The sequence below is a fragment of the Halichoeres trimaculatus genome, unplaced genomic scaffold (assembly GCF_033239565.1).
Source record: "Halichoeres trimaculatus isolate MK-OKI-2021-1 unplaced genomic scaffold, fHalTri1.1 fHalTri1_scaffold_3, whole genome shotgun sequence".
Lineage (NCBI taxonomy): Eukaryota > Metazoa > Chordata > Actinopteri > Labriformes > Labridae > Halichoeres > Halichoeres trimaculatus.
In genome coordinates this window covers 40,249,336-40,258,979 of record NW_027437181.1, presented here as the reverse complement: position 1 = coordinate 40,258,979, position 9,644 = coordinate 40,249,336, and the positions used below count along the sequence as shown (strand labels likewise).

The 9,644-nt window shown below is 44.1% G+C and overlaps 1 protein-coding gene across 1 annotated transcript in view; it reads right to left on the bottom strand.

Moving 5' to 3' along the window:
• adamts17 (ADAM metallopeptidase with thrombospondin type 1 motif, 17) overlaps positions 1-8,619 on the bottom strand; it is a 95,388-nt gene extending 86,769 nt beyond the window's left edge. Inside the window, exons 1-2 of the mRNA XM_074665576.1 lie at positions 8,468-8,619; positions 7,757-8,112 (exon numbers count right to left, since the gene is read on the bottom strand). Coding sequence (XP_074521677.1) covers positions 7,757-8,112; positions 8,468-8,525 — 414 coding nt within the window. The 5' untranslated portion in view covers positions 8,526-8,619. The remainder of the gene's footprint in view (positions 1-7,756; positions 8,113-8,467) is intronic.
• Between the last annotated feature and the right edge of the window lie 1,025 nt (positions 8,620-9,644).

The window sequence follows — 9,644 nt, the reverse complement described above, 5'->3', positions numbered from 1 at the left end:
TCAGTCTCCTCTCCAAACCTGAGTCTGTCCCTCTGAGGAAAGCCTCATGGCCTCACGTAGCGGGGAGCTAACCACAGCTAACACAAGCGAGCCTCCCCCACCTTCCCTTACCTGAGACTGATGCTTCCAGCTCACCCTGTGCCAAAAGTGGTATGATGCGTCTGTGGTCTGGCTCTGCTGCGTCACAACACTGGATCAGATAGGTTTCTATTCAAGCAGACGTGTCAACTTACACTGGATCCACTCCCTCTAAGTCTGGCTGCCTCCCTGCTCCGACAGGTCGCAGCAGAGAGCTAACAGTCCTATTTTTGTCAGACGCAGGAGCTGTGACGTGTCAGTTCACTGTAGGGCAGACACAGCAGGACCTGAAGCTGTGCACAGAAAGTTCCTAAAAACACCCAGTGACTTTCAAAAGAAACAAACCGTGTCAAAACCAGGTCGTGTTTATCTTGACTACCCCAACAAACTGACATAATGAGCAGAGCCAGGCCAGGGGTCAACAGGTTTGAGGTTTTACAGCCCAACATGAACCAGGAGAGGATCATCACTGGGGTGGAAGGCGCGGGAACTCCTGGCTCTGTGACTCCAGCTGTCTGGAGGTCCTGATACATGCCGACTGAACACAGCCGGTGTGAGGTGACGGATAAAAAAGCTTGAAGTCAACACGCAACCGAGCAGAGTCTGATCAGAGGTTTATCTGGTGTATTCCTGATTATGTCAAATAAACACTCAAAACAACAGATCGCCACCAATCACATTTCAGACAGAACCACAGACAACAAAATGTCCTCTTCAAAAGCGGTCATCACTGAATGAGGGAGTTGGCACATAAAGGTTCTGGGCTCTGGAAAACTATGGATCAGAAATGTCAATGCCTTCATTCCCTGAGTGTGAGGTTCTCTAACTTTCTGTTTCTTTTTTACCCCACTGACTAAACTGGTATTCATTCACGCGCCCAGATTCAAGGCATCACTCTCACACACACACACACACACACACACACACACACACACACACACACACACACACACACAAACAAACCTGAATGGTACAGGTTTGATTTGTAACTTGTTTGTTTCTTGATGTTAAAGCCCTACATGGCCTTTTTCAACGGGCATCTTCTATTTTTCACATTCTGTGAACTAAGTCACTGCACGTGCTCCTCGGGGGGTTTGTTCCTGTGCTGGAACTGCAAAAACAAGACTCTGATTTGACTCTTTAAAATAACACGTCAATAGATAAGAACAGCAAGCAGAGCTCCTCCAGGTTTTTGGCTTGTGTATGTGTATGTGTGTGTGTGTGTGTGTGTGTGTGTGTTTGTGTGTGTGTGTAGCAGACTGATCCACAGGGTTAAGGACAGCGTCTGTGACTGGATCATGTTACCAACAGCCGGCTCCTCGTGGAGTCAGACCCGCACAGGCTCCCTGGGACCACGTTGGTACTGGAGGAGCTTTATGTTTGGGCTTCTCCCCCTGAAGGTTTCACAGAGCCTGGGCCGACCCAGAGAACAGGGATGCACAGTCCAACTACCTGGGCTTTGGGTATCAGTGGATACCACTGTTAAATGATAACCTGCATGCCCTGCTGTGGGATAAGACTGACAATGTTTTGGGTAAAAGGCAAAAAAAGAGTAGATGGAATTACTGAAGTTAATATTTATTTAAACTAAAGAATATTCAAATGTTTATCAGCATTTTGGTAAAAAACAGGCTTCAGAACTTACAGAAATTCTATTCAGTGGTAAACTTTTATCCCTGTAGACGGGTGATGCAGAAAAAAAGTGCACCAGAGGTCACATTTTAAATCAAGTAGCCAAGAGCGTTAGTAAAAAAAAAAAAAAAAAAAAAAAGGGCATAGAGCTGTTTGCCTGGATCAGCACCGTGGATCGGCCCCTTTCCACCAATACCAAACCAGCTTAAAGAGGCGCCGATACACTGACACCCAATACCAGGATCGGTATCTGTGCATCCCTGCCAGAGAATAGAAACTACTCCTGAAAGTTTCTACTGAAGTTCTACCCAACATGCAACAGGAAAGAAGGAGGTGTGTGTGTGTGTGTGTGTGTGTGTGTGTGTGTGTGTGTGTGTGTGTGTGTGTGTGTGTGTGTGTGTGTGTGTGTGTGTGCGCGCGCATGATGATAAACAGCAGTGATAGTGTGAGATGTGTTAATGTGTCAGAGAGACAAACCAAAGCCTAAGAGTTGAGTTTGATGTTTGGTGAAATCAGTTTCGGGTCCAGTTTCCATGGAAACATTCATTATTATTGGTTGTTTATTTACACTGAAACAGAGTTTTGGGCGACTGAAAACGCAGAATATGAAAAAAGTTGCCTCATTGTTGATGAACCCAGCCCACTTTGTCACTGTGTAACAGGAGGTACGTGGATCTGCTGAAAACCCTGACACCAAAGCCTGATTCCTACATGCCTGTTTCCTGTCAAATATCCACGGGTGAGTTGGTGATACACTGTCCTGTTTTTTTTATTGTCCCTACCCTCGTGCAAACAAGGACTAAGATGTGGTGAACAGGCAGGGAAACCAGACGTCTGATATCCATGGTTTGAAACTGCTGTGTGTGTGTGGACACAAAGGAAGATTCAGGATAAATCACACTTCACATCCATCACATCTCAGGGAAATCAGCCCAGGTTCTCGCACAAAGACCACACCCAGAATAAGCAAAGAGAGCGCGTGCGGCTTTTACGGTTTTAACACTACGTGCAGCATCCGGGGGTGTCCTTTCCCAAACCCAAACTGCAGGGGGCGCTGCATCACAAACGCACGTCTACCAGAGTACGAAACTAGAGTAGAGAAAGTTAGCATTTGTTAACGATTTTTACACCCCTTCCTCTTCACTGCCAAGTGTGGCAGCAAGGACTCACTCTTCACATGGTTATCAAGGAGACCTCTATGTGATAAACTATATCAATAACTGTATTTTTCTACTTATGAGCCCCTGTTCGTCCACATTTTGTCCATGTGTCTCAGCTTTCCAAGGTGTGTGACAAGGAAAATTTCTGATTGAAAAGGACAGCCTGAGAAGGCAAAGCTGCTAAAACGACTTCACGCATCAAGCTTAGACCAAGCTCTAGTGTGGTTTAACAGGTCCCAGTCTTTGGACTGCAGCAGATCCTGAGTGAAACGGATCCCTGCGTACTTTACTGCACTAGTTGAGCACCAACCTAAATACTTCTACACATGGCACACACAGGAAGAGCTGTACATCACAAGTCCACTCTCTGCACACACACCGTGGCCGTGTCTCAGAGGTAGAGTCTCCTCTCAATCAGAAGGTCTGGGGTTCAATGCCAGGTCCCACTGTCAACGTGCTGAAGTGTTCCTGGCTGAACTGACACCGTACCCTACGCCATAGTTTTGCCCTTATGCCCTTTTTCAGCGCAGGAGCCTACAAACCCAGTCTGATGTGCAACAACGGTTGGTCCATCAACCTGTGAATCTTTAAGACCTCCAAATACACTGACTTCCCCTTCTGCTGAGCTTTTACCAAGAAATCATCTTACATCAACATGGCTCTAAATATTTAAGCTTAAAATTACCAACCGTTCAATTAAACCACAAAAACCACAAAAAAAGATAGGTCATAGATACAATTAACTATGAAAGAATCAAGAGGAGCTCTGGTTCAGCGTTCCTGTATTTACAACATTTCTGGGATTGCTGCTCATCAGCCGAATGTTCAAACTCCTCCAACATCTCTTCTCTGTTCTTCCTCCTAACAGTTGCTGTATAACACACAGCAACACGTAAAAATAATATAACTTAATATGCAATCTGATGATCATGAAGATGCTCATACAGATGACACTGCCCTCCTGTGTTTCGGAGGAGTAGTAATGAGTGTCAGCACAGTGACATATTAAATGTACAGCTCTACACTGTCGGCCACTGACGCATAGAGTCAAGGCAGCGATAATAAGCAGGTGTAATACTGACAGGCTCGTGACACAGCAGCCATCTGTGTATCAGTGTGGATGTGATCTGCAGTGTGTGGTCTGAGCACTACAGCCCATTTTTACCATTTACAGACATCATCAGGTCTATTTGATCAGACTCAGTCACACACACTCACACACACACCCATCTGTCATTTCTAAAGAGCCTTATTAGCTGAAAAAGAAAAGTCAAAGTGACCTGAAAGTCTCCTTAGGATCAGAGTTTATCATCCAGAGTTATTTTTAACTATCGCTCCAACACAACAAAAACACCTGCATGTTTATGGCTGATTCATCCTTCAGCAGCATAAGAATTCAGTCTTTATTTATACAGCTCCAAATCACATTAACTGTTAACACAAGAAGCTTTCAAAAACGTTAACAGACCAGCTATGTTGTGTTCTTAACAGAAACCTAACGTCAAGACAAAAAATAACGAGTCTGATCTCATCTCAACCCGCCGTGAGTGGAGACCTGCGCGGCACGTCGTTATGGTCACAGAGGTAAGGACAGGCAGAAACCTCCAGCAGGACCAGACTCAAAGCACAGAGAATAACAACCACCTGTCAGTTTCTGAAGAGGAGAATTCACAGCCAAACGATTACAGTCTGACTCTGTCTCACCTTAAGGTCACTACAGAAAAGAAACAACGTGATTATGATAAAATGAGTTTTTGCAAAACCCTCTGAAGTACACTCAACACCTCTACAGCCTCTACAGCTGAGTCAGAAAACAAAAGCACCATCTTTTTAAACAAGGATGTCACTCTGAAAATAAATGTAAGGTGACAGCCTCAAATAGGAATTGAGGGAAGAGGGTTTTTTTGCACTTGTGCGTCGACTTCACTTTTTAACAATGAGGTTGCTGCTGGTTGTCACACACATGATTGCTTTGCATCATTTTTTCATTTCCCACGTGTTTCTGCTGGAGGTGCCGCACTGAGCCTTTACCTCCCTCTACCTGAGCACTCACTTTACATAAGAGCATTATCCAAATACCTCCACTAATGAGGGACTCCGCTGCTCACAGAGGGAAATTCAGATTTTCTCCAGCCCTGCACCATGAAGTCCAGCTCTGTTACAGAGCAGGATGGAGAGGGGTCAGTGAGGATACCACAGTAAATGTGTACCAGGGAAAGATAATAAAAAAGTTGAACCAGGTTTTTAGCCAGTGGTGCTGAGCTATCAAAGAATAAAATGAAGGTAAAGGAGGAGCAGCGTACTGCAGGGGATGGGATTTAAAAAGATCCCACCACAGACTCTATGAACTTCATACTACTTTAATCTTACTTCACAGTCAGTAGTGTCCCAGTCATTACTTTATAACTGAACAGCAAGTGGGACTGGGATGCAAGGGGGGTGCCTGTCAGAGCCCTGAAAGTCACATGATTTCTGATTGAAATCATTGAAACTGATTTTTCAGAACACGCTGTCCTAAATTAGAAGATGTTTGGGTTACAGTAAGTTAAGCCAAAGTTACCACTTCTACACATGGCTTAAGCTAGTTACTGTTACTCTATGACCAGGCTCAAACATGTCCAAAGTCAGGCCCAGAGCCCAAATGTAGCCTGAGTTCCACTTTCATGTACTTTCATTCCAGCTCAGCTTTTGATCTATGGCTCTGAAATGAATCATGTTCTGACGTTGTACATAGAGTCTATCCATTAGTAAGGTCTCACTAACTACATCTGGACTCTGCACAGGCTGTTCATATGAAGCTACAGCTCTGCACCATAGACTGTATATAGAGTGGACAGCGTGACTCTGGCATATGCCATTGTACCTTTTTGTTTTTGTTTTTGTTTTTGTTTTGTTTTTTGTGTGTGTTTATTTGGAATGGACAGAAATTAATACAAATCCATATACATATGTGGACGTATAAACCAAAGTCCATCCATTTTTTTAGGAACAGGAACTAAAAAAAAAAAAAAATGAACCAGAGGGGTAGACTGCCACTGTCTTCAAAAAGATATTGCCATTTACCAAGCAGAAAGTAATAAATTTCAGGTTTCAAAAAGATTGTGCCAGTGAGATTAAATAAAATCTGCTCTTTTAGGGGTAATAAACAGAATCCATTTATTCCAAATCTGGTAAAATTTATGAATTTGAATTTTTGGTTTGTAAGTCAATTTTTCATTTTTTAATATCTCAAGAATTATTCCTATCCAATCATCTAAGAATGGTGGAGTAGGGCTTTACCATCTCCTTGTAATTGCTTTTTTACAAGCCGCCAAGAGCATTTGAATTGACTTTATCTCACATCTCTGTTCCAAAAAAGATATACAACCCAAATACAAAACATCAAAGCCGGAGGAACTTGAGTGTTAAAGATTTTGCAAAGGGAAACCTGGACCATTGTACGGTTTTGAAGCCAAAATTCCCCGTCACAGGTGCAGCCAGAGTCTGCGCAGTAGAGACGATAAGGGATTCTGGGAGAATCTGAGTGGAGCCAGGTGACAATTTTTTTTTTTTTCTCTCGAGAGTCTAATCACTTCTTGACCCTACCTCCAGACATACAATCCGCAACAAAAATCCAAGAGAACGGCAGCTGTCAATCATTGTTAAGCGTACACTGAACCTTAGTTTTAACCTCTTATAACTAATGAAAATTGAACTATTTATTTTATTTAAAAAAGAGGACCTGAATACAAGACAGCCAAATGATTTCTTTCAATCACCTCAACAATTGAACGTGAGAAACATTTCTACCAGGTGTTTTTTTTTTTTTTTTTTTTAAAGTTTGACCACAGCCCATCCTGGATGACTGGAGGGACAGATTTTTTGACCTATACTGCAGCCAGCCACCAGGGGGAGCAGTTTTTGTGGTGACCTCACTTCGAGCTGAGCAAGATGACGTCTATTTTTTTTTAGTCTATGCTCTGTACACTCTGCAGACACTCAACATCTCTTACAGCTGACGTCTTTAAACGTATTTACCATGTTTAAACGTGACAGCTTGAGAAACACATTCAAGGACACAAGATCAAAGATATAAAACGATGCAGAAAAAGCTCTGACTGCAGGATCAGAAATATTTGGGTCTAAAAATGTTGTTCTGAGGTCAAAATAGTCTGGATATGAAAAACAATCCTGATAAAATCCAGACCCTGATCCTGCCATAAAAACACCCTGACATGTTTCGCCCACATTGCCCCCTGATTGTTCCTTGGTCAGACGCAGAGAGCTGAGGGTCAGGTGAGCTGTGAGGATGGAGCAGGGAGGTTTGGGCACACTGAGAGACTGATGCTCACATTCATCAAGCAAAGATAGGTCTGTCATCTATCAGCTCTCAGTCTCCATCAGCTGATGGAGGTCAGCATCTCCATCTGAGGTTTGAGATGCAGTTGAGAGCTCCACAAAAACTAAATAGTAGGACCTTATCGTAAGTATGGTGTAAGACCACATGGCTGTAATGGCTCGCTGTGTGTTAGGTTATTTAAGTGACTCCAACAGAAAAAAACTGAACTCACTTTTTGATCATGGTGGAAAAGTTATTTCTTATTTAAAGCACACACACACACACACACACACACACACACACACACACACACACACACACACACACGTCTGAAATCTGAGAACTCCATCAGCATGTAAAGACAGCCCTGTGGAGTTGGGTGTTTGACACTGGCACTGTGGGATTTCAGACTAGCAGGTGGGGGGTCAACAGATTAACTGGAGGGGCAGGGGATGAAAGTCCTGCTTCCCTCTAACTTAGGGACAACCTGTCCCTTCATGTTATTGCATTTCACGGTGCTGAGCTCAGCTGCATGAACTGCTCGGCATAAGAATAGAGATGGATTTACCAGGCCTCCACAGGTGCTCACAGATGCCAGAGAGTCCGTGTGGTTGACGATGAATCCGGAGTAGAAGCAGCGCTGGTTGGTGGACAAGCGGCTGACAGACACGGGCTGCTCCCTGCGCCTCTCCTCCACCACAAAGCCCCCCGAGAGAAAGTCACTGTCCTGCGACAGGTTTAAATACAGGGTCCTTCCGAAAGCGGGCACTGACAGTATTATACGACCCGGGTCACGGTGCCCTCCCCCTGGGACGTCCAAGGAGCGCTGACCGCGGCGCCTCAGCGTGTGGACGGCGGACAGGTGCGCCTCCTGTCCGGACAGCAGCCAGGGAACCACTTCTTCTGACTCCGGCTCAGTCTGGGCTGTAAGAAGGGACAGTTTCCATCAAACTAGGGCCACGGAAATAGCTGCTGTCCTGACTGCATGAACTGAATGAACTGTCCACACAAATGTTCCGTGACTCGCACAGCCACGCTCAACTTAAAGAGCTCAACTTGCAAAAATCCACAGAAACTCTGCGTAAGGCATTACTGAAGCGATTACTTTTAGTCACTTTGGTGCGGATTCTTACGAGCACACTGTGTACCTTCTACTGGTGAAACTTGCAAGCCCTGTGGCCGCTAAGATGAGGAAAAGGATTGCTCTGTTTGACCTATATCCAAGAGAAACAGACTGAGTCTACACGGCACAGAGCTGAGGCGTAAAGTCAGTACTCACCAGCCGATCCGATGCAGAGCAGAGACAGCAGCAGCTGGGGGACATGGCTGTGGTGCATGGTGAAGCAAAGCAGACAGAAGGAGTGGAAAAGGTGGAGGCTCTAAACGTGATGAGGCTTTGCAGAGTACACGGCGGTCTGTGGTACTCTTTCAAAGTTGGAGAAGTTGCAGCATTAGAGGCTGGAGTGACTTTATAGCGCAAGATACGCCTCCACCGCCTGGTGCGGCCCCCTCTGACGTCATATTAGTATCTCTAAACCCTGACCCGAGAAAACCCGAGGAGTGCTGGCCTTACTATTGGCCCCAGAGGCTGTCCGTCACTTTCAGGGGATGAAACCCTACACGTGGTTTGAAGCGGGGAAAAAAGTGCAGCTTTCAGTGTGTGTGTGTGTGTGTGTGTGTGTGTGTGTGTGTGTGTGTGTGTGTGTGTGTGTGTGTGTGTGTGTGGCCCTTATAACCCGACTTAAATGGCCCCCAGGTTTTATCTGAGGGGAACTTTGGCTTTGAATCAAATGTTCTTCCTCATCGCTGGGCTCCACAAGATTTAACACCTGATTAGTCACTGGGTGCTTATCACTGAGAAACTAAATCTTTATAAATTTGAAAGATATAACAATATATACAGAATTAATCAACTGTGGAGGAGTTAATATGTAAAGTTTATTCAATCTTATATATATATATATATATATATATATATATATTCTGTCTAAAGTATAGCAGGCAATAAATAAGGGGAATGCCAAGAAACAACTAAATGATGAGCTGGTACCAGTATGCCACCTATAGCTGAAAGAATAGGTATAGGTGTCCGGAAAGCCCACAGCACTTCCTAAAAAGATTGTCTAGTACTAACAACAATAATCATTTTCATCACACTTTTTTCAGACACAAGTGCATTTTATTATAATTAATATTATTATTACAATATTACAACTAAATTTAAAGCTCAGATGTTGAAATGCCAGAATTTCCTCTTGATGGTCATAAAACGTAGTTTTCCAGCTTTGAGTTCAGAGTCTTGCTTGTCTCGTATTTTAGAGGTAGAAACTGATTTCTTTGCTTTAATTTCACACATCAACTTTAATGAACACAGATTTCAAGGCAAACCCTGTAATCCTTATAGATCAGTTTCAGGGCTCTCCTGATTCTCCTGGGTTTGCCTGGACCCAAGACCT